The sequence below is a fragment of the Bubalus kerabau genome, chromosome 15 (assembly GCF_029407905.1).
Source record: "Bubalus kerabau isolate K-KA32 ecotype Philippines breed swamp buffalo chromosome 15, PCC_UOA_SB_1v2, whole genome shotgun sequence".
NCBI classification, from domain to species: Eukaryota; Metazoa; Chordata; class Mammalia; order Artiodactyla; family Bovidae; genus Bubalus; species Bubalus kerabau.
The window spans coordinates 48275738-48301696 of record NC_073638.1 but is presented as its reverse complement, the minus strand read 5'-3'; the positions used below and the strand labels follow the sequence as shown (position 1 = coordinate 48301696).

At 39.0% G+C, this 25959-nt stretch overlaps 3 protein-coding genes across 3 annotated transcripts; all 3 read left to right on the top strand.

Moving 5' to 3' along the window:
- Positions 1 to 4932: 4932 nt before the first annotated feature.
- LOC129629143 (olfactory receptor 51I1-like) lies at positions 4933 to 5868 on the top strand. The gene has a single exon (XM_055548914.1). The coding sequence runs from the start codon at positions 4933 to 4935 to the stop codon at positions 5866 to 5868; it is 936 nt and encodes a 311-aa protein (XP_055404889.1).
- A 6919-nt stretch (positions 5869 to 12787) lies between these two features.
- Positions 12788 to 13741, top strand: LOC129629254 (olfactory receptor 51J1-like). The gene has a single exon (XM_055549179.1). It carries the CDS (start codon positions 12788 to 12790, stop codon positions 13739 to 13741), a length of 954 nt encoding a protein of 317 aa, XP_055405154.1.
- A 7823-nt stretch (positions 13742 to 21564) lies between these two features.
- Positions 21565 to 22527, top strand: LOC129627775 (olfactory receptor 51Q1-like). The gene is given in 1 exon segment (XM_055547296.1): positions 21565 to 22527. A coding segment is annotated over 1 exon segment (963 nt).
- The last annotated feature ends 3432 nt before the right edge of the window (positions 22528 to 25959 follow it).

Sequence of the window (25959 nt, the reverse complement as noted above, 5' to 3'; positions counted from 1 at the left end):
TCATGAAAGACTCTATCCTGGAGGACATAGACTTTTTGGTGTTTGGGTTTTTGTTTTTAACTTTTTATTTTGTACTGGAGTATAGCTGACTAGCAATGTTGTAATAGTTTCAGGCAAAAAGCAAAGGGACTCAGCCATACATATACATGTATCCATTCTCCCCTAAACTCTCCTTCTATTCAGGCTGCCACATAACACTGAGCAGAGTTCCCTGTGCTATATAGTAGGACATTGTTGGTTATCCTTTTCAAATGCATCAGTGTTTACATGTCCATTTCAAACCGCCTAACTATCCCTTCCCTTCCACCCTTCCCCCTCTGATAAACATAAGACACAGACTTCTGTCCAGAAAGCCTTAGTGTAACTGAGAAACATTTGGAGTCTGTGCTATTTATTTCCTCTCAGTTAATTCAGGAAACCTGGGACAAGGAAGCCTCCATTTTGTCCCCAAATCCATCTCTTTTAAATAGTCATGCAACTCTGTTTTTAAATCTATCTTCATTTTTTTTTAATGCCTATTTATCCTCCTCTTTTTCACCTTCCACACCCAATAGGCCTTGTCCCCTCCAACCCTTGTAGACAGCTGCATGACCTTTAAGGCATGGTCACTCTTAAACCCAGCTCCATGGATGACCTACACTTCACCAGTTCATTTCTTTCTCTGGCTGATTGGCCTTTTCTTCATCCCCTTCTTATTCGTTATCTCTGTTTTCCTTGTATGGCTTTTCTTCTGTATTTTTTTTTTTCTTCTTTTCTTTCTCCTCTCCTAACTTTAAGTTTTGCAACAGTGATTTTACCAAGTCAATTTAAATGCCAATTTCTCACACTCTCAAGTTGTAAATTGGGTGTGATTTGGTCGTTTTGAGCATTTAGATGATTAAAAAAAAGATGACATACATGAAGCTAACATACACAGGGAACCCTTCTAGAGTGCCTGATACATAGTGCTCAATCGATGCATTTTCTTTTCTTTTCCCATAATTCTTATTTGCCCTCTTCCTCACTAAACAGCAGACTTTAACCTCTCATTTAAAAATTCCCACTCAACCTTCACACCTTATTCATTAGCATTGATCTCTGGCTTTCTATATTAATAGATTCTCACATGTAATGAAGTAAAAAGATAGTATTCATTGACCCTTGAACAATATGGGGGTTAATCTACATATAACTTATAGTTGACTCTCCACATCCAATATTCCTCATGAGGGGTTGGAGTCAACCAACCACTCATGGTATGAGATCAGATCAGATCAGATCAGTCGCTCAGTCGTGTCCAACTCTTTGCGACCCCATGAATTGCAGTATGCCAGGCCTCCCTGTCCATCACCAACTCCCGGAGTTCACTGAGACTCATGTCCATCGAGTCAGTGATGCCATCCAGCCATCTCATCCTCTGTCGTCCCCTTCTCCTCCTGCCCCCAATTCCTCCCAGCATCACAGTCTTTTCCAATGAGTCAACTCTTTGCATGAGGTGGCCAAAGTACTGGAGCTTCAGCTTTAGCATCATTCCTTCCAAAGAAATCCCAGGGCTGATCTCCTTCAGAATGGACTGGTTGGATCTCCTTGCAGTCCAAGGGACTCTCAAGAGTCTTCTCCAACACCACAGTTCAAAAGCATCAATTCTTCGGCGCTCAGCCTTCTTCACAGTCCAACTCTCACATCCACACATGACCACTTGAAAAACCAAAGCCTTGACTAGATGGACCATTGTTGGCAAAGTAATGTCTCTGCTTTTGAATATGCTATCTAGGTTGGTCATCACTTTCCTTCCAAGGAGTATGCGTCTTTTAATTTCATGGCTGCTGATTTTGGAGCCCAGAAAAATAAAGTCTGACACTGTTTCCACTGTTTCCCCATCTATTTCCCATGAAGTGATGGGACCAGATGCCATGATCTTCGTTTTCTGAATGTGGAGCTTTAAGCCAACTTTTTCACTCTCCACTTTCACTTTCATCAAGAGGCTTTTGAGTTCCTCTTCACTTTCTGCCATAAGGGTGGTGTCATCTGCATATCTGAGGTTATTGATATTTCTCCCGGCAATCTTGATTCCAGTTTGTGTTTCTTCCAGTCCAGCATTTCTCATGATGTACTCTGCATATAAGTTAAATAAACAGGGTGACAATATACAGCCTTGACGAACTCCTTTTCCTATTTGGAACCAGTCTGTTGCTCCATATCATAGCACTGTAGTATTTACTATGAAAAATGTGTTGTATTTTGTGTTCTGTTGCTAAGTTGTGTCCAACTCTTTGTAACCCTCTGAACTTTTTCTTTTTTTTTTTTTTGGCTATGCTATATGGCTTGTGGGATCTTAGTTTCCTGACTAGGGATTGAACCTGGGCCCTTGGCAGTGAAATCATATAGACCTAACCGGTGGACCGCCAGGGAATTCCTTTCACCTTTTTCTTAATGTCTCCAAAATTAACACACTAGGCCACAGAAGATGAGAATGACAAACCTGAAGCTTAGGCTGGATTCCAGACCACTTTTCCCTCCCCACAGTATATGTTATGGACAAGCATATTCTCTCTCAAGCCTTAGCTGCTTCCTTTTACCTGGCAGGTGACACTTAGTACTGATGATGCTAAGTAATGACTCTTTTTTCATGAAAACATTTTTCTACTTCTTTGTTATTAATGCACAGAGGAGCTATGGAAAGCAGCAGACTTTTAATATGTGTGAGATGAAGTGTCCTTGATGAATAAGGAAGCAGGGTCAAATGATTTCTTAGAGACATTCCAGATACTTGTAATGTATTTTAGGATAAAGATATAAAGTTGGTGTCATCAACCAGAAAAATTAAAGCAATTAAGAAATGGTTTAATTGCAAAAGAAAACTGAATATTACTCATAAAAGAGGGGGGATAAAAGCCTACACAAAAACTAATTTTATAAAAATTAAATGTTTGATTTGTATTGATATTATTATTGTCATTATTATTATTTCACCAACAATAGTAACATTTATTGAAAGTGCATCATATGCTAATGATCCACTTACATTGACTTATTTAAGCCCCAAAACAAGCCTATGGATCTATATATTATAATTATATCCATTTTACAGCTCAAAGAATAGCCCTCTAGAAACTATTAATAGAAATCAAGGGTTTAAAATCATGTTTGCGGATTCAACTGTAGCTCACCTTTCAATACCTGCAGCTTCTTTATTTCCAGTGCACTTTCCCCTATATCATGTAGTTTTTTGTTTCCAGTGGGAAATCAGATGTGTTTTCTTGACCTGAGAAGAGAGAGATTTTATTCCTCTCATATTTTTTTCTAACACAGAGATTTTGATTGACCTTCTATCCTGAGGTGTTGATCTTTGTTTCCTCATAGATATGTCTCCTTGTTATGCAGAGGTTGTTTTCCTCTGTCCTGAACAGATATCTTTCTCTTGGATAGCAGGTTGCCTTCCCAGGATGGGGTCAGAAGACAGCACACTATTAAGTTGGGCCATTATAGATAAAGATGTTTGTCATTATTCCTGTTTCAGAAACATGGTGTATTAGAAGACATCTAGCTCTTGTATTTCCAAATAAAAGCAAAATATTTTATCAAACAAAGAAAAGAAACATGGTATAAAGGGAACATATTCTAGGAGTTTTGCTTGCTGTACTCATATACATAGCAAACATCAATTAACCATGCAGCAATGTGCAGATTGACAACAGAAGAAGAATTTTCAAATGAATAGAATATTTTTCCCACTAATAAGAATTCTAAGGGGTGGAAATGTCTTTCTATTAACTTTTATAACACTGTCTTTTTTCTATACTCTCCCAATGATGTATAAGAAGCAAAGTAATCACAGGAGTTTCCGACCTTTTTGGCACCAGGGACCAGTTTTGTAGAAGACTATTCTTCCACAGACTGGGGTGGGGATGATTTGGGGATAATTCAAGAACATTACTTTTATTGTATACTTTATTTCTATTATTATTACATTAGCTTCACTTCAGATGATTAGACATTAGGTCCTGGAGGTTGAGGACCCCTGAGAGTTTGTGAAATGAACATAGAGATTTGAGCCCCTTTTAAGGATGTTGAGTCGGATAACGGCAGACAATTCTCCAATGGAGGGTAGTCTCTGATGCTACTTGGAAGGGCAGGCATGGACATTTGGAATCTCTAGTATAGATTCTTGGAGAAGGCAATGACACCCCACTCCACTACTCTTGCCTGGAAAATCCCAAGGACGGAGGAGCCCGGTAGGCTGAAGTCCATGGGGTCGTGAAGAGTCGGACACGACTGAGAGACTTCACTTTCACTTTTCACTTTCATGCACTAGAGAAGGAAATGGCAACCCACTCCAGTGTTCTTGCCTGGAGAATCCCAGGGATGGCAGAGCCTGGTGGGCTGCGGTCTATGAGGTCGCACAGAGTCGGACACGACTGAAGCGACTTAGCAGCAGCAGCAGCAGCAGAAGTATAGATTCTATATTAACGCCGAAGTAATTTTATTCTTAACTCCTATCCCCATCAGTCACTTAAAATCCAACATACTCTAACCAGGATCTATAGAATATCTGATAGATTATAGCTTTCTTTATGTCAGTTTCTTTCCACTGATACCTTCTTTAAACTATACAATACCATCTCTTCATAGAAACATGAGAAACAGGCAATTCCTACCAAATATACACAGTGACATCACTAAGGGGTTAATTTTAATATTGAATTATAAAATATTCTACCAGATTTCCTTATTCTGGAGTTATATCTATTTTCAAAGATGACTCCACATTTTTATTTAGTATTGAAGACCAAATGGAGCTGGTCATGATAGAAGTGGCATAGGTTTGCAGATAGTACTAGGCAGGCAATTTTCAGATCCTTTTCAGCCTTTCATAACCTTTCTGTGTCTCACCCCAGGCTGCATCCTTGGCACCTGCCTAGGTCAAGCTCCCCAGACTCCAGACATAAGAAAATGTTCAACAGTAGTCAATTTACCCCAAAATATTTTCTGCTGACTGGTCTCCCTGGCCTGGAGACCCTGTACCCTTGGTTTGTCTTTCCATTCTGTACCCTGTATCTTGTGGCTCTTGTGGGCAATAGTCTGATTCTGACAGTGATCAAGAAAAATACCTCCCTCCACCAGCCAATGTATCTATTCCTAGCTATGCTAGCCTTTGCAGAGCTTGGTGTCTCTGCTTCTACCCTGCCCACTGTGCTGGGCATTTTCCTTTTTGGTTGCAATGAGATCTGCTTTGAAGCCTGCCTTTTACAGATGTTCTCCATACATTCATTTTCCATCATGGAGTCAGGAGTTCTGCTGGCCATGTCTGTGGACCGCTTTGTGGCCATCTACAACCCACTTCGGTACACCGCCATCCTGACCCTGCCCCGTATTGCTGGTTCTGCTGCTGTTCTTGGACTAAAGAGTGTGACGCTCATGTTTCCATTGCCTTTTCTCCTGAAGCATCTGCCCTTCTGTGGCCACAATGTCCTCTCCCACTCCTATTGTCTTCACTCAGATCTAATCCAGCTGCCCTGTGGGAACACTCGCCCCAACAGCATTCTGGGGCTCTGCATTGTGACTTCTACCTTTGGACTGGACTCATTGCTCATCGTCATCTCTTATATGCTGATCCTGTACACAGTGCTGGGCATTTCCTCAGGGGAGGGGCGACGGAAGGCCCTTGGCACGTGTGTCTCACATATCTGTGCGGTCCTCGTGTACTACGTGCCCATGATCAGTGTGGCCCTGGTGCACCGTTTTGTGAGGCAGGCTGCACCTGCTGTCCGTCTGTTCCTGGCCAACATCTATCTTCTGGTGCCTCCTGTGCTCAATCCCATCATCTACAGTGTTAAAACCAAGCAGATTCGCCAGGAGCTAATCCGACTCTTTCTTCAAAGAAAATAAAAAGGAGTTGGGGCGATGAGAGGGTTACCCTCAAAGCATTCAGTGTCATCATCCAAGGGGTCCAGGGAGGGAGGAAGTATTCATCACCTTCAAAGTTGGAAAGCCTGATAAAGCTGCATGTTGATGAATATGTTTTAGAGAGTGTTCATTTTCCTGTACTCCATGTTGTCATCTAAATAGTACTGTTTACTGTTTTGTCAACTATTTATGTGTCAACTTAAAAGGCACCTACTCTTTAACACAGAAATTCCAAATCTTAGCACAGCCCTAGATTCATACTTTCATGCTTTTTCTATTTTGTTGTATATATACATATAATGTATATATTACTTATGTACACAAGGCTTTCTTGGTGGCTCAGATGGTAAAGAATTTGTCTGCAACAGGAGGATTTTATTATGTTTATAACAAAAGAGAGTGTTGAATGTCATATTCTTAAAATTTTTATAAGCAATACACATAAAGTGAGAATTCCTTTTGCTCCTCTCTTCACCATATTATTGACTCCTGCAAAAGAGTTATTACTGTTATCAATTTAGTATGTGTTGTTACATATACCAACAAATTTCTATTTTTATGTGGTCAAATTGTCGTACAAAAAGTATTATCAAATGTGCGTATGGGTGTGTGTGTGTGTGTGATTTGTTATTTCTTTCTTGCTGATACATCTGGATTTTTTTCCTGAGAATATTTCATAGTGTGGACAGATCCTATATCTGTGTTTATCCTGGAAACCTGTTCAAACTTTGGGACAATTAGAATCAAGCTAGGTACTAAAACCAAAGTCCTATAACTGAGAATAAGTATTGAGAATAAATCTAGACGGAAGAGTTTTGTGAATCAGGAGTCTGCAAATTTCTTGAGGAATACCGACTTTCGGGAATAAGACTAATTCTCCTGCTAAGACCTTATTGGAAGAATTTCTCATGAAGATGATGACATGGAAAGCAGAGGGGATAAGTTTGCTAATACAAGGTATCCTTTGTCCATTTGAGACTTTGAAATGTGAGGTTTTTAGAAGCTGACTGAGTCTGAGTCATTGTAGACTGAATGTTAGCAGGGTAATATGGGAAAGGAAATTTTTCTGATACCTTATTTTTCTTGGATTCCTAAGGGCCTGTTTCTATCTTTCCCATAGTAGCATTCGTGGCTATGAAGACTAGTCATATTTTTTGCTTCTTATTGTTTGTCTCATACCACACATCACAGTTGTAATCAAGAAATTATTTTTATATTGCTTTACCTTTTAAATGCCTCACTGGTCCACTACACTTTAATTTTAATAAGGCATGGACTCTGTCTTCTCTTCTCATTATGTACCTCCAGTGATTCCAGACATGCCTGAAATATACTAGCTACTCAGTAAATATTTGGTGGATGAATAAATTAATTATTGAATGAATGAATACAGGTCTACACATATTTCCTTATCTCTTATGTTTATATCACCCAAAGAAAGATATGGATAATTTTTATTTTTTACTTCATTAGGCTGTATCTGAATTTTGTTTCTAATCAAGGTTATTTTTCTCTTAACATATTTTGTTTACTACTAAAATAAAAAGGTCAATACATGATTTCATAATACAATATATAGGCATATCTTGGCGATATTGTGGGTTTGGTTCCAGACAACAGTAAGTAATATCACAATAAAGCAAGTCACACAATTTTTTTTGGTTTCTCAGTATACAAAAAGTTATGTTTATACTATACCATAGTCTAATAAGTGTGCAATAGAATTAGGTCTAAAAAACAATGCACATACCATAATAAAAGTATTTTATTGCTAAAAAATGCTAATGATTAGCTAAACCTTCAGCGAGTCTTAATTTTGTTGCTGCTGAAGGGGTTTGCCCCCATGTTGATGGCTGCAGATTGATCAGGGTGGTGGTCGCTGAAGTTTGGGGAGGCTGCGGCAATTTTGTAAAGTACGTTAACATGCATCTGTCGACTCTTCCTTTTATGAAGCAATTCTCTATGATATGTTTGATTTCTGATAGTAATTTACCCAAAGCATACCTGCTTTCAAAATTGGAGTCAATCTCAAACCTTGCCACTGCTTTATCAATTAAGTTTATGTAATATTCTAAATTCTGTTTTAATTTCAACAGCCTTCAAAGCACCTTCACCAGGAGTAGATTCCATTTTGAGAAATAACTTCCTTTGCTCATCTATACAAAGTGGCACCTCGTCCATTAAATTTTCATCTTGAGGTTGCAGCAGTTTAGTCACATCTGCAGGCTCCACTTCTAATTCTAGCTCTCTTGCTAAATCAACTATATCAGCACTTACTTTCTCCACTGAAGTCCTGAACCCCTCCAAATTACTCATGAGGGTTAATACTTCTTTCAAATTCTTGTTAATGTTCACATGTTGACCTCTTCCCATGAATTAGAAATGTTCTTAATGGCATCTAAAAAGGTGAATAATTTCCAGAATTTTTTTTCAATTTCCTTTTCCCAGAACCATTAGAAGAATCACTATATGTTGCAATTATAGCACTATATTGACCAGGTACATTGCCAATGAGCAGTCATACTCACACTTTTTTTTTTTCCTGAGCAGTAGTCCTCAGTATTCTTGACTGGAGAATCCCATTGATAGAGAAGCCTGGTGGGCTGCAGTTTCTCTCTCTCTCTCTCTCTCTCTCTCTCTCTCTCTCTCTCTGTATATATATATATATATATATTCCACTTTGCTGTACAGCAGAAACTAACACAACATTGTAAACCAACTATACCTTAATAATTTTAAAAAGGTTCTATAAATGGTAGAATTTTTAAGCCAACTCTTTTTTTCCCTCTTGTCAGTCAGAAAATTAGCAAATGAAGTAGCCATCTACATATAATCAAAACTCATTTTGCTCAGCAATTTTAAATCATTTTAACATTGGATTCTGGAAATGCTCATTTTCTACTAGCTCTTCCACAGTCATTTTATGCTTGGAAGCCCTATTCATTATACCTTTCTGACCAATCTCCCCTTCCCTTGACTCTAACTCAATCTGAAACTTTTTCTCACAATAATATAACCCCTTGGATCCTGTCATCTCCTGATATTAAACATCCTTGATATTTATGGATATCAACATTTTTGTACCCTGTTCCTTATATATTAAATATATATTTGTGAAAGCCATAGTCAATGATCATAATAGAGGAATATATAATTTCTCTGGGATATAATTTTCTTATAATAGTTATAATAATAGCTAGCCCTTATGATGTACTTCTGATAATCTAGACACTTTTCTAAGCAATTTGTATATATGAATTATCTCATTTTCATAGAGGATGCATTCAATTATTATTACTATTATTATACTCATTTCACAGAAGTACTGACTCAGTACACTTGCTTGTTTCTTTCAAGGATCCCTGGACATTGAAAAGAAGCGATGTAATTAGCTAAGTAATTTCTCCTCAGGGAACCCAAGTACCTCTCTCTTCCTCCACTCACCAGAGCTGATCAGCTTACAAAGAAGGGCACAGCATCCCCCTAGGATAAGGGAAGTATTAAAGCTAAGATGGCTGGGACTTGGTAAACTGAGCTCCCTAGTCCTACTTGATGTTCAGAGGTCAGGTCTGTTTGTGGTGAGTACTCAAGCCCATAATCTCCAGCCCTGCCTCCTGAAGCAGCTTTCAGAAGCAATTGCCAAAAGCCTCAACTCTACCCCACAATTTGCCCTCTAGATATTTTCATAGTCAGTGGCCATCTTTCTAGCTTCCTGAGCCTATGTGACAGGATGAGAAGACTTTCCTAAACTTGGTAGCAGATGAAGAACAAAATAAAAACATCCAACTGTCATGGATTTCAGAAAGAGCTTAGTCATCGTGCTGTCTTCAGTTGGTCATGCAATGTATATACCTTCTTTATATTCTCATCTGTTAAGTGGAAAGTCCTTGTGTCCTTGTTTCCCTCACAGATATGGTCTGAGTATGAGTGAGACAATGACAAAAATATATCAATATTAATAGAAATGTGGGGGCAAACTGACTTTGGATGATTCCTCCTGATAGTGCCTGAGGGTGGAGGTAGAAAGAGCAAGGGGTAATAACATTCAGTGATTGCTCAAAGCTCACTTAAACACCTAGGGCCACTCTGAGATGTAGGTATTCATATCTCTCTCTTTAAACATAAAGAAATGAAGTTTCACAAATGCTTAAGTAAGTAAAGCACTTAGCATTCATTTCTAATTCTGTTCACTTTCAGAGATGTAGCATGAACTAGATCACATACTTTTCTTTCTAGGGATTTGTTGTTTCTTATGTGTGCAATAGACTAAATTATGCCTTTTAACCTCTCTAAAACTGAAATACTCCTGTCATACAAATCCTAAACTCAGGGGAATAATTGCCTTTTAATATCTTCTTTAAAAAGACCTGAGTTTTGTCTGAGAAGATTCTTGAGGATAGGAAGAATGAAAAAAAAAAAAGCAATAATAATAATAATAAATAAAGGTAAGGGAAAAAAGAAAGAAAACAAAAGAGAGCATGAAGAAGCAGGGAAAACAGCTTCTAACAGGGGAAGGGAAACTCTAGATTTAAGTATCCTTCAAGACTGTCCCTTCCAATATCAGGTCATTGGGAGTGAGATAGGCAAGAAGTAGGGTGCAGTAGGATTAAGAGTACAGTGAGGCTACACATAGAAGAGCCACTTTACTCAGTGGTGTGTGCTCAGTTGCGTCCGACTCTTCAGTCCTTGGGATTTCCCAGGCAAGAATATCAGAGTGGATTGCTTGCATTTCTCCAAGGGATCTTTCCTACTCAGGGATGGAACATGAGTCTCTTGCGTCTCCTGCATTGACAGACAGATTCTATCCAGAGGCAGACCTATATTTGGTCCTTGAAAGGGTTAAGAATGTTGTGTTAGCCATCTGGAAGTGAGGAGCGAACAGGGAAAAGACCATTATAAGCAGGGTTCAGAAGTATCTCTCAATTTCTCAACCAAAGGAAGTTCTGATATACATGATAATTTCTTGAGGTCAATAATGTGTCCCTGAATTTCCATACCTTAAATTTTAGTACAACCCATGACACAGAGTTTTCCCCAAGCTAATATTTACTGAGGTAAACTGCATCAGACCAAGACAGGTGCACAAGGATCCTGGATTTAGGTAGACAATGGTCTTTTATTTCATTTTTTCTTCTCATATTTTCATGAGAGTAAAAATTATGGGAAAAATCAACAATTTTGATATCATATTACATCAACAGTTTTCACTTCCTCCATTATTTCTTTTAGTCTTTGACAATGTAGGGCCTTATATACTCACAGTGTAGTCATTGTTTCTATATTTTGTTATAGTTAAATTTTCCATTTAGCCTGAAAAAAGTCCATTAATTCCTTGGGAAATAGCTGAAATGTTATTTTCTGAGGTAAGTTTCCCTGACTCTTAGAATAAAGTAGGTTTTTTCCTTCTAGTTCCTTCTCATTGAATTATGAATTTTCCTTTTGCAGCACTTAACATAATTTAATGAGCTTAGAGAGAAGACCAGGGCATTTGGTGATTGCATTGACTACTTATAGGAGAAAGTATGTTTTTTGACCTGCAGTTGATCTGTGTTGCCAAGGTCCTATATTCAGCAGTGGCTGGATAATAGTTCACATCAGGCAAGTTCAGACAGGATTTCAGCAAGGGTGGAAATATGCGCATGTGCAAACATGTGAGTAGATATGTGTGTGGGTATGTGTCTGTGTGTCGGATGAATGAGTTGAAAAATGTGTGTAGAGCCTCTCCTATCCGGCCAGTCTAGAACTCTATTGTTATTCCTGATCTAGACAGCGCTCAGCTTCAAACGGACTCAATTTAGAGAAGTCATCTTATCATCTTCCCTATTTTATCTTGCCTTCCTCTCCTGCCCAAGAAAACCTTCCTTGACAGTCTGCTTAGGTTTCCATTTTTGTCGCAATGTATTCAGAGATTTGTCTGGCCAGAAAGAAGTCCCAGTGGGTCAGATCGGTTGTCTCTGAGAACTGTGAGTTGAGAGATTGTGAAGACCATCATGGCAGTCTTTTCATGAGCCTGAAAGTCTCCATACTAATACACCAACTTTGGTTCCTACCTTATTCTGTCCTTTACGCATAATCTCTGAAGGCGCGTCCTAGTCCTTTCAAAGCCCAAAACAGCTAACACCGGTGAGTATCCAAGTTCTATTCTTTTCTAGTTTAACTTTTTTGGACTCTTGCTCCAGGCTCTGGTCATCACCACTTCTCAGGCTTGCTTTGGAACTCAATTATTTATATATCTATATATGTTTATCAGGTATTTTTCACTGTTTTTATATAGTGACCTTTTGCCTTATATCTAGATACTTATCAAAAATATCTCTATTCATCTATTACTGACATTATCCCATATCTTATGCTGGGCTTCCCTAGTACCTCAGCTGGTAAAGAATCCACCTGCAATGCAGGAAACCTGGGTCCAATCTCTGGGTTGGGAAGATTCCCTAGAGGAGGGTGTGGCAACCCACTCCAGTATTCTTGCCTGGAGAATCCTCATGGACAGAAAAGAATCAGATAGGACTGAGTGACTAAGCACAGCAGACAGTATGCTGAGATTGCCTACACACGCCTTCTCCACAGCAGCTTTCCAGGCTCATGCATTTTCATACCAAGACTTGACAGCCATTTCTCCCTTAGCAGATTCAAGGGGCACTACCATTCATAGGGATAATTTTCTAACCTTGAACTTCCTCCCATTGGATGCTATCACCTCCTTGTAAGTGGGAACTTCCTGATGATGATCATCTGTCAGTTTTCAGCCATGAGACATTTAACCACATTAATCTGTGACTTTGTCTTGTTCTTCCCTTTCCTTAGTGTCCAGGAGTCAGTCTCCACTATGATGTCATCTCACTAGTTTGCTTTTAATTATCAAGGAAGCACTGATCTTACTGAATGAGATTTCAACATGAGGAACTCCAGTAGTACTTTGGAGTCCCTACCTACAATGTTCATTCTTGTTGGCATCCCAGGACTGGAGGCAGAGCACATCTGGATATCCATCCCCTTCTGCTTGATGTACATTATCATCTTCCTTGGCAATGGCACCATTCTTCATGTCATCAGGACAGACACCGCTCTACACCAGCCCATGTACCTTTTCCTTGGCATGCTAGCACTGGCTGAAGTCGGTGTCTCTGCATCCACTCTGCCTACAGTGCTAGGTGTTTTCCTTTTTGGTATCACCAAGATTAGTTTCAATGCATGCCTTCTCCAGATGTTCTCCATCCATTCTTTCTCCATTATGGAGTCCACTGTGTTGCTCTCCATGTCTGTTGACCGATTTGTGGCCATCTACAACCCACTGCGCTATACAGCCATCCTAACCGTGCCCCGCATTTTTGGCATGGCAGCTGGTATTGGGCTGAAAAGCATTGTGCTCATGGCCCCACTGACCATTTCCCTAAGGCACCTGACCTTCTGTGGCCATAATATCCTCTCCCATTCCTATTGTCTTCACCCCAACCTTATCCATCTACCTTGTGGGGATACTACTATCAACAATATCTATGGGCTTTTCATTGTTAGTTCCACCTTTGGGCTTGATTCACTCCTTATTGTGGTCTCCTATGGGTTCATACTCCACACTGTACTAAGCATTGCCACTGGGGAGGGGCGGAGGAAGGCACTCAGCACATGTAGCTCACACGTCTGTGTGGTATTCTCTTACTATGTGCCTATGATTGGCTTGTCTATGGTGCACCGCCTTGGATATCATGTGTCCCCTTTGCTCCATGCTATGATGGCCAATGCTTACCTCTTTTTACCACCTGTTGTCAATCCCATTGTCTACAGCATTAAGACCAAGGAAATCCGTCGTGGCATTTCCTGGATATTATCAGAGAAGAAAGCCAGAGTTTAAACAAAGGACAAAGTAGAAAGAGACTTTTTCTATAATCACAGGTGGTCCCAGCTTGCATGTTATACAAATGATGTTACCTTAAAATATGGTATCTAACAGGAGGTTGGGCGTCCCTGGTGGCTCAGTAGTAAAGAATCCTCCTGCAATTCAGGAGCCTCAGGAGACGTGGGTTTGATCCTTGGGTTGGGAAGATCCCCCGGGGGAGGAAATGACAACCCACTCCAGTATTCTTGCCTGGAGAATCCCATGGACAGAGGAGCCTGGCTTGCTACAGTCCACAGGGTAGCAAAGAGCCAGATATAACTGAAGTGACTGAGCACAAGAGGAGGTTATCTTATAATATGGCAGTGGACAGGAGTTGGGGTGCAAGTGGAAAGGGATTATGTATGACAGAACAGTATAAAGAATTGATGTCATTTTAAAACATGTTGTGTGCAATACCTTGCATAGATGGAAAAAGAATGCCAGAAGGATTGTTTATGAAGACATAGAACTCCACATAAGGAAAAAATGTAATCAGAAATCAGAAGATGTCCTGGGAAATCTATTGAGTCAACTGTTCTAGGAAAAGAGAAAGTGCAAGGATTTACATTTTCTTGAGTTGTTGGTACCCAAGCTCAATAGCAGAAGGACATACTAAGTAGTTCGCTCCAAGTAGACTTTCAGTACTGGCTCCAGTGTAGCATTCACTCATTCTCACTAAGACTCCCAAGTTAGGAGTCTGAAGATTACAAATCTGGCTCATTATGCAGAAGTCTGAAGGTCTCCCACCCATAACCCAGCATCTTTCAAAAAAGCAAAATCCTCTTTGTGGACATTAATATGCTCTATCTGATTTGATATTTCTTTGCAGATATTTGGAATAATGTAAACATTTAACATTTATATTTTATGGAAAGTAAGAATTTTGAGATGAAAATGTACACTAGGAAGTTTATATTTATTATTTCAATTACTCCCCACAAAAGTCCTATGAGTTATAGTCAATGCAATTATTATTTTTCAGGTGAAAACTGATGCTTAGATATAGTAAGTATCTTACTGAAACCTATACATCCAAAAATTAGCAGTGGAATCCTGTTTGATCAAACTCTAGCATAAAAGCTTAAACTATACTGTCAAGTAAGCAAGAATTGAAGCTTTTTGAATCCTCCCAGTAGTCAGTCAAATATCATTAATTGAACAAACTCAATGGGTCAGAAAGAAGTTTGTTTACTTATTCCACAAATCTAGACCCTAGGTACAATGTGAGGACAAAAGAAACTAAGCTCCTCATGGAGCTTAGAAACTATTTTTTTTTTTTTTTTAGTTTTTTTTTTTTTTTAATTTTATTTTATTTTTAAACTTTACATAATTGTATTAGTTTTGCCAAAAGTCAAAATGAATCCGCCACAGGTATACATGTGTTCCCCATCCTGAACCCTCCTCCCTCCTCCCTCCCCATTCCATCCCTCTGGGTCGTCCCAGTGCACCAGCCCCAAGCATCCAGTATCGTGCATCGAACCTGGACTGGCAACTCGAGAAACTATTTTTTTTCTGCCACTACAGGGTTCAAGTTTATGCTTCCCAAAATGGTGTTTAGAACCAATTTTAAATAAACCTTATAATACTTTTGAATAAAATAAAGTTTTTGAATATGAATTTAATTTTTAAAATCTTTGTGTTGTATGTTATAGAGATGCCAAAAAAATCCAAAGATTTTTTTTTTTAAGTTAATTCTGTAACTCTACCACCAGGTTTCTAGATACTCTTTTTCCATATACTCTGACCTAGGGATCTTCAGTTGTCTGCAACTATATCCTAGATTCACAGCCTGCTGATGGATGGTAGAACTCTGAAGAGAATTATGACTTAGAAATATCAAATGAAACCAAGCAGGTAAACCCACAGGAAGGGGCATCCCATAGATGACCAGAGAAGTGAGAGAATGGTGATTCCCCGGGAGGAGAAAGGAAAGACATTAGAGTGTCTGGAGAAAGATATTCTATGGCTAAAAGTTTCAGTAAGAAATGATGGGACCAGGTTGTCAGGTGGCTTGATGTAAAATGAAGATCTTATGTGCTCACTTCCATTTTCTCTCTTCAGATTACATGATGAATTTTCAGGCTTCTAGAATATTATTAATTCTATATTCAAGGCCATCAAAGACAGTTATAATCTGTTATAGCTAGAGTTCATCATTAGTTATCAGATCATGGTTAATTTAGCTCTGTCCTAGAAAGAACTCAGTACACCATGCCTTGTCTAGCTAGCTCCAATCTTTCCAGTCTGAATCTATCTTCCTAAGGTCCAGACTCAAACACAACTTCAAGATCAGACAAAATTCTAGAAAATCACACAGTGAAAATAATTTAGAAGTTTCTGTATCTGTGCTGTGTGTGCTCAGTCATATCTGACACTTTGAGATCCCATGGAGTGTAGCCCACCAGGCTCTTCTGTCCATGGGATTTTCCAGGCAAGAATACTGGAGTGGATTGCCATTCTCCTCTTCAAGGGATCTCACCTACCCAGAGACTGAACCTGCATCTTCTTCATTGACAGGCAGATTCTTTACCATATCCATATGGGAAGTCTTTGGGTGTCTATAAAATTGAATAATAAGCAGAATCCAGTGTGACTGTGAAAAAATAGTCTTTATATTTTTCTTCCTTTATTTTTACTATCTTAACTTAAAATTTAGACCTTTGACACCACCTTGATTGTTTATTCTCTCAATAGGACAATATTGTGTCATCATATTCAAGTAGGCATAAACTAAATTACTAATCAGAACACTTTGAAAACTGCATGAAATATAGGCATTTTTACATTCATCAAGGGAATATTGATTTGTTTCAGACCAATTCTCTTGTCAAGAATGATTAGAAAAGTTAAAGAAATGTTTTGTAAATGACTTTGGAGAGCATCCAGTGCCAGGAAGATGTAAAGGATAAGATTCCAAATACAAGGGAAACATAGAAGAGTGAGGAGGCTGTTTTCGTGCAGTTCTCCCACTTAAGGAATCTGTCAATTCAGAAGTAATAACTTAAAATCAGAAGCACTTACAGCATTCTCAAAGAGCTGTATTGCAAAGGGGAAAAAAATACAACTATCTCCAAGAATGAAGGAACTAATAAATGCCCAGGCATTTATTTTTATCTCAGAAAATTCTCACCTTAGAATAGAGAAATTTAGAAACAAGCTAGACTAACAAATATTTTATTTTATATAAATAAATAAAAATTTTTTTCTTTTCTCTTTATTTTATTTTTAAAGTCTTTTTTGAATTTGTTACAATATTCCTACTATTTTATGTTTTGGTTTTTTGTCTGCAAGGCATGTGGGATCTTTGCTTCCCAACCAGGGATCAAATCCACACCCCCTGCATTGGAAAGTGAAGTCTTAACCACTGGACCACCAGGGAAATCCCTAGTTTTCTTTATAATGTCAACTCACTACCTAATTTTACTCTTCTGTCTGTAACAATTAGGGAAACCAGCCAATTTAATTTTTCAGAACTTTCCTAACTGTGTCTCAGATAGTACCATATCCTAGAAAATCCTTCAGCCACAAATTGGGGTGGTTGGTCACTCTAACCAAAAGGAAAATTAAATACTCTCAGCAGGAAGTTATTAACTGACACGTCAAATTATTCTCATATTTTTTCATGACATTCATTAAAACCTAAGCAGGAATACAAAGTACAAAATTTGAACATAAATTAAGAGATTAAAAAGAAAACAAAAGAATTAGATCCACAGATGATCCAGGTATTGGGGTTAGCATGCTGCTGCTGCTGCTAAGTCACTTCAGTCGTGTCCGACTCTGTGCGACTCCATAGACAGCAGCCCATCAGGCTCCCTCATCCCTGGGATTCTCCAGGCAAGAACACTGGAGTGGGTTGCCATTTCTTTCTCCAATGCATGAAAGTGAAAAGTGAAAGTGAAGTCGCTCAGTTGTGTCTGACTCTTAGCAACCCCATGGACTGCAGCCTTCCAGGCTCCTCCGTCCATGGGATTTTCCAGGCAAGAGTACTGGAGTGGGGTGCCATTGCCTTCTCCAGGGCTTAGCATACACAGACATTAAAATAATTTTGATTAATATAGCCTAGGACTTAAGTTTCAAGATCTAGAATTTAAGCAATTTAATTGCAAGCTATTAAAAATAAAATGGGAATACTAAAATTACAAATAGCTAAAATTAAATACTCAATAGTGTTTGTCACTCAGTCATGTCTGACTCTTTGTGACCCCGTAGACTGTAGCCCTCCAGGCTCCTCTGTCCATGAAATTCTAAAGACAAGAATACTGGAGTGGGTAGCCATTCCCTTCCCCAGAGGATCTTCCTGACCCAGTAATTGAATCCGCGTCTCCTATGGGAGGGGTCTTCCCTGGGACCAAAAAGGTCTCAAAAGTCAAGTAAGCCAGATGCAGGAGGAATCACAAAGATAAGCCACATTTGCAGGAAACACTGCCTTTGGTTGTAGGAAACAGCAGATTACACAGTGAATACCTCAACAGTTGCTGATTTCCACTATCTGGAGAAAAGCATACTCTAAATAAACTCACACATAAAACCCTAGGTCAATTATCTCTAGATATTTCTTCCTAAGGAAGAAGTAAAATACAATATCTGTAAGACCCCAAGAGAAAAAAAAATATCTATTTTGCCTCTCTGACTTGTGAGTCTATCAAGAGATCTGGAATATCTTTCCCCAAATCTTCTAGCTGTATCAAAACTGAGTTTAATCACATTCAAGATGACAGTCTTATGGATTCTGTGGGAGAGGGAGAGGGTGGGAAGATTTGGGAGAATGGCATTGAAACATGTAAAATATCATGTATGAAACGAGTTGCCAGTCCAGGTTAGATGCATGATACTGGGTGCTTGGGGCTGGTGCACTGGGACGACCCAGAGGGATGGTATGGGGAGGGAGGAGGGAGGAGGGTTCAGGATGGGGAACACATGTATACCTGTGGCAGATTCATTTTGATATTTGGCAAAACTAATACAATTATGTAAAGTTTAAAAATAAAATAAAATTAAAAAAAAAAAAAGATGACATCGAAGGGCAGCTCTATTCCAAAGTAATAGTCCCTCTCTTACTGTAGTAAGCAGAAGGGAACTGATTGCTGAGGGAAAAAAAAAATAAAGAAAGAAATCTGCTAGAGCATAGACTATGTCTTTTCACATTACCATGGGTTAGCTAGCTCAGTGGTTGGTAAATGTTGAGCACTCAGTAAAAGTTAGCTATTATATTTACTGTTATTTTTCCTGGTTCTGTCCCTTGGGGCCTGAAGTCTCAGAGCACAGTCCTCATATTCCTATAAGATTCTTTCAGAGGTTTCTTCATCCACCTCTTACAATCTAGCCTGGGATCTTCAGGAGCATAAAACCAGACTCAGCCAGAGTAGAGAATAAAGGCCACAGAAACACTGAAGGAACAAGAAAGCGCAAAAGTGGGTCTGGACCTGAGTGTTTGAATAGGTACCATCACCATTTGTACCTACAATGTTCTTTCCTTTATGCTTCCCTAAAGACCATGCATCTCTCTGATTAGCATGTTCTTTACTTAGAATATTCTAGAAAGTGTTGCTAATACTTCAGCTATATTAATCAAGTCCATTAGTACTCAGTGCTAAGTTTAAAAAACCTCTGTCCTGACCTCCTGTCTTTTGGTTTATAGTTTAAATCCTACAAATAATTCCTATTATTTAAAATTTTATTGGTGACCTCTCATTGACCTCCACAATTCTTCAACAGTTTTACTTCTTTCATTGTATTTCATTTCTAAATGTTTGCCTGTGTTTCTTTTTCTTTATCAGATTTGTTAGAGGGATTCAGATTACATAGATCCTTTCAAACACATAATATTTGAATGTTTATCTTTTTTGTTTTCTAATTGAAAAATTCCTTCATTTTACTCATCTTTATTTTCCCTTTTCCCCTAATTTTATTTTGAATTATTTTCTAAATTCATAAGTGCAATGATTTTTGAAGGATTTTTAGTTTGGCATTTATGGGCACTTTACAGGGAGTTTGAGTAGACTCCACAAATACTAGGAACCCATTAAATGCTGTGTGTATCTCCTCACAAGAAGGTTCACAGCTTTCTTTCTCAGTCCACTTCAAACATTAGTTGTCATTCATTTCCTCAAGTTACATTTACCCTTGTATTTAAAGAATAAAAGTCTTTATTAATCTTCTAGGGACAATATAACTTCCCCTTTAGAATACATGACATATGGAAACTGTCTCCAATCCGTCATATTAATTCACTTCTCAAACCACTTTAATTTAGCTTCTTGTCCCATTCCTCTACAGAAATGTCTTTCCAAAAGATTACTACTAGCATTTACACCCGTAAATTATATAGACACTTTCTAGTAGGTATTTTATTGAATATCTACAAAGCACTAGACTATGGACCACATTACCTGCTTGGCCTCTGTGACTACCATTTCCCTTGTATTTTACTTACTTCTACTGGCAGTCTTTCACAGTTTCCTTTAGTTTATCTTTTACATGTACCCTATTGCTAAATCTTGCATTTTTATCTAGATCTCACCTCAGCCTTCTTCATTTTTCTCCCTATCTGTTACCAAGATGATCACATCAACTTCCAGGTTCTTGGCTACTATCAATACGCCAAAGACTCTGAAAATGCTCAACACAACTTTTCTGTTTCTTAGGCCTTATATTCATCTGCCTAGTTGTCATTTCTCTTAGATAGCTCCTACAAACATCAAACTCAGCATGCACAAACCAAGCCAGTAATCTTTCCCCCATCTCTTCTTCTAATGTGCCAAATAAAAGTAATTGGGACTATAATCCATACGGTGGTAGTTTAGTCGCTAAGTCATATCTGACTCTTGCGACCATACAGTTGCTCAAACAAAATACTGGGATGTGGCCATAATTTATTTTCTTGATAATAGCTCCATTTAACTGAAAAGAAGGAAGTAGTTAGCAAAAGCTTATTTTTCTGTGTGTCAAATACAAGATTAACTGAAATAAGTCTCTGGATTTGGTTACTAGAAAAGTTATTTGAAATGTTGATGAGAGAAGTTTCAGTTAGAAAATGCATATGTATAAGTTTATGTGTGGGCATGCTAAGACACTACAGTCGTGCCTGACTCTTTGTAACCCTGTGGACCTTAGCCCACCAGGCTCCTCTGTCCATGGGATTCTCTAGGCAAGAATACTGGAGTGGGTTGCCGTTCCCTCCTCCAGGGAATCTTCCCAATCCAGGGATTCAACCTGCATCTCTTATGTCTCTGGCATTGGTAGGCAGGTTCTTTACTGCTAACACTACTTGGGAATCCCATTTAAGCTTTGTATGTACATATATATTTATACGTGAGCAGGTGGGAGGTGTGTAACAAGATTTAGAGGAGGAATAATGCTAAATTTTAGTGTATAGGGTCAGTCATGAAAGTTGAAAAAATAGGTGATTTTATTTTTAAAATTTATTTGTTAAAAAATGTTTGTTTATTTGGCTGCACTAGGTCTTAGTTGCAGCATATCGGATCTTCTTTATAGCATGTGGATCTTTAGTTGCAACATGCAAACACTTAGTTGCAGCAAGCAGGATCTACTTCCCTGGCCAGGGATCAAGCCCAGTCTTCCACATTGGGATCATGAACCACCAGGGAAGTCCCCATAAGGTCCCTGTAAATAAGAATGTAGGATAGTAAGAACCACAGTTCTGTTGTTAGTGTTCTGACTGGTGCATTGCTCCATGGGGTTAGAACAATCCTAGACACATATTTGGGGCCTGGATTGAATAGAAGATGTCGCTATGGCAGTAACACACTGATGGAATTCTTATGCAAAACACACAGATGCTGGTTTTGCCTTCATGAAGCATGGCTAACACCACCCAAGACCCCTTCTACTTCATCCTCACGGGCATCCCTGGGTTTGAGGCCTACCACATCTGGATCTCAATCCCCTGCTGCTGCCTCTACATCATCTCCATCATGGGAAACACTACCATTCTCACTGTCATCCGCACAGAGCCATCCCTCGTCCAGCCCATGTACCTGTTCCTCTGCATGCTGGCCCTCACTGACCTGGGTCTCACCCTCAGCACGCTGCCCACAGCCATGCAGCTCCTCTGGTTTAACAAACAGAAGATCAGTTTTGAGGGCTGTTTTGCCCAGTGTTTCTTCCTCCATGTGTTCTCTTTTATGGAATCTTCAGTCCTGCTGGCCATGTCCTTTGACCGCTACGTGGCCATCTGCCACCCCCTCCATTACGCCACCATCCTCAACAACAGTGTCGTTGGCAGGATGGGGTTAGCCATCCTTTGCCACTGTGTTCTGGCCGTTCTTCCCTCCCTTTTCCTACTCAAGCGCCTGCCCTTCTGCCGCTCCCACCTTCTCTCTCACTCCTACTGCCTCCACCAGGACATGATTCGCCTGGTCTGTGCTGACATCCGAGTCAACAACTGGTATGCTTTTGCTGTGGTTTTGCTCATTATTGTGATGGACCCTCTGCTCATTGTGCTCTCCTACACCCTCATCCTGAAAAGTATCCTGGGCACAGCCTCACGGGCTGAGCAACTGCGGGCCCTCAATAACTGTCTGTCCCACATGCTGGCTGTTCTGGTCCTCTATGTGCCCATGGTTGGGGTGTCTATAACCCATCGATTTGCCAAGCATGCCCCTCCTCTAGTTCATGTTATCATGACCAATATTTACCTGTTGGCGCCTCCAGTAATGAACCCCATCATTTACAGTGTAAAGACTAAGCAGATCCGCCAGGGAATCTTCCATCTACTCTTCCAGAGGAAAATGCATTAAGGACTGGATTTGAGGTATATGGGAATAATTTTATTATGAAGATGAAGTCAAGAGCAGGGCCAAGTACCATCAAAACTGTAAGTAGCATTGATAGGGGAAAGAATAACATTGTATAAGAAACTTCTGATGTAAATCAAGAGAAATCAAAATTTCCTTTAATGGAAATTAAAAGACATAAGTTTTTAAAGCACCTATTGCCCTTCACTAACCATATGACTTTGAGGAAAAATATTTAAAACCATAATTCAATATATACTTCCTTTTTGCTTTCTTTATAGTGATGTTTTTAAGCACATAATATAATACAATATTTTGCTTTATAAACTCTAAATGCTGATTCAGTTCAGTTCAGTCACTCAGTCATGTCCGACTCTTTGCAACCCCAAGAACTGACTCAATGGACATGAGTTTGAGTAAACTCCGGGAGTTGGTGATGGACAGGGAGGTCTGGCATGCTGCAGTCCATGCAGTTGCAAAGAGTCGGACATGACTGAGCGACTGAACTGAACTGAACTGCGGCACACCAGGCCTCCCTGTCCATCACCAACTCCTGGAGTTCACCCATAACCATGTCCACTGAGTCAGTGATGCAATCCAACCATCTCATCCTCTGTTGCCCCCTTCTCCTCCTGCCCTCAATCTTTCCCAGTATCAGGGTCTTTTCAAATGAGTCAGCTCTTCACATCAGGTGGCCAAAGTATTGGAGTTTCAGCTTCAACATCAGTCCTTCCAATGAACACACAGGACTGATCTCCTTTAGGATGGACTGGTTGGATCTCCTTGCAGTCCAAGGGACTCTCAAGAGTATTCTCCAATACCACAGTTCAAAAGCATCAATTCTTCGGTGCTCAATTTTCTTTATAGTCCAACTCTCACATCTATACATGACCACTGGAAAAACCATAGCCTTGACTAGATGGACCTTTGTTGGCAAAATAATGTCTCTTCTTTTTACTATGCTGTCTAGGTTGGCCATAACTTTCCTTTCCAGGAGCAAGTGTCTTTTGATTTCATGGCTGCAGTCACCATCTGCAGTGATTTTGGAGCCCAAGAAAATAAAGTCATTGTTTCCGTTGTTTCCCTGTCTATTTGCCATGAAGTGATGGGACCGGATGCCATGATCTTAGTTTTCTGAATGTTGAGTTTTAAGCCAACTTTTTCTCTCTCCTCTTTCACCTTCATCAAGAGGCTCTTTAGTTCCACTTTACTTCTGCCATAGGGTGGTATCAACTGCATATCTAAGATTATTGATATTTCTCCCTGTAATCTTGATTCCAGCTTGTGCTTCCTCCAGCTGAGCGTTTCTTATGATTTACTCTGCATGTAAGTTAAATAAGCAGGGTGACAATATACAGCCTTGAGATATTCCTTTTCTTATTTTGAACTAGTCTGTTGTTCCATGTCCAGTTCTAACTGTTGCTTCCTAACCTGTATACAGGTTTCTCAAGAGGCTAATTACTGTATACAAATTTTTATGAAAGCTGTAAAGTATTCATGCCTTCATAAATAATTGCTAAGGCAAATGTCAGCTTTTAATTACATGGAGGCACACATATCAACTCAATTGGAAATAATGAAAGAGAATCTTCATCAACTAGGAAGTCAATGAAGAAAGAGAGATCATTCTGCATATCAATGTTACTGGGAAAAAGTACCAAATATCAAAAACCAAAATGAAAGCAACCTGAGAAAGCATTGAACAAATTTTTAATGCAGAGTTCACTTAAATTCAATGATAGAAATGGATACAGACACATCGAATTCCTGCTGAAAGAAGATGGCAGTCACATGGAGAAGTTAGGACAACCATCTCTGGAGACAAGCATAAAAAGAGCTTGAAAAGTGAAAGTGAAGTCGCTCAGTCATTTCCAACTCTTTATGACCATATGAACTGTAGCCCTCCAACCTCTTCCTTCCACGGGTCTTTCCAGGCAAGAATACTGGAGTGAGTTGCCATTTTCTTCTCCAGGGGATCTTCCTGATCCAGGGATCAAACTCGGGTCTCCTGCATTGCAGGCAGACCCTTTACTGTCTGAGATACCAGGGAATCCCTAAAAAGAGCTTAAGAGTGTGAATGTATAGAAACACTGAGAATTTTTTAAAATTAGACTTGTTTTCTTAAGCTGGCTCCAACTGTGTTCCTATTTTGTTGGGTTCCTTTGAATTAACATCATGACTTGTTAATAAGTGAGCAGAGAACATTGTTTAACTTTGTGGAAGCATAGCTTTTTCATTTGTGAATTGTATAAAATATCTCCATGACAAGATTGAATGAATATTAAATAGAAATACCCTGTAAACTGCCTTAGGTTTGTAGGAATACATTTGATGAAGAAACAGGAAGTTAAGATCAAGAAGCACTCTCAATAAGTCTGTAAAGAATATCAATGTGGGGTAAGAAATGAGGGCAGTGATGAGAGAGGATCTGTGTGAATATTAGAGTGCAGATTTTTCTTAATAAATTGTTATTTTTCTTCCCTTTACTAATCTTATTCTGTGATATTTTCAACTTTTACCTATGTGTATGTATATTGATACATTTAAGATATAGAATCCTTTTCTTTCATATTTTCATAAATGTTTTTGGAAGTTTATTTTAAATTTCATCATTTTTCTGTCATAGAGAATTATTTAACTTTTGTACTAACATTCAGACATCTTTTTCTTGGGATTATTGTCTATTGCTGTTTAAAGAGTCTCCCCAGTGAGCACTGTAATCAATATTTATATTTTTTTCTCTAAGTTTTGTTAACGATTTATGTCTTTATTGATTTAGAATTTGGGTTTGTATAAATTGTGAAGTGAGTCTTCAAATAAGTAAATAATAATTTAAAAAATTTCCTTTCTCATTTAGTTTTTTTTATTAAAAATTTATTTATTTTATTTTTAGCTATGCTGGGTCTTCATTGCTGTATAAGCTTTTCTCTAGTTGTGGCAAGCGGGGGCTACTCTGTAGTTGTGATGTGAAGGCTTCTTTCTCTGCAGTGGCTTCTCTTGTTGCAGAGCACAGACTCTAGGGCACACATAGCTGTGGCAGGTGGGCTGATGAGCACAGGTTCAACAGTTGTGGCACATGAGTTTAGCTGCTCCAAGGCATGTGAGATCTTCCCAGATCAGCGATTGAACCTGTATCTCCTGTATTGGCAGGTGGATTCTTTACCACTGAGCTACCAGGGAAGCCCTCTAGTTCAGGTTTAATAAAGTTCTCACCATTTACTTATCTTATAAATATATTAGAATATTTATCTTAGTATGTCCAGAGAATCACTGCAAGGTGAATGCTCCTGATAATTGGTGTGCGATATTCCTTTTACCTACTGCTCATCTGGCTCTTCTAATGCTGCCCCAGCTTCAGATTGCTTAGAGACCAAAGCTTTTTAAGCTTAATTTTTGACATCCTAAGCAGTTTTCTTTAAGTATAAACATGTAGTT

Coding starts and splice junctions, on each gene's coding strand:
- LOC129629143 (XM_055548914.1), top strand. CDS start 4,933: ATGTTCAACAGTAGTCAATTTACCCCAAAATATTTTCTGCTGACTGGT.
- LOC129629254 (XM_055549179.1), top strand. CDS start 12,788: ATGAGGAACTCCAGTAGTACTTTGGAGTCCCTACCTACAATGTTCATT.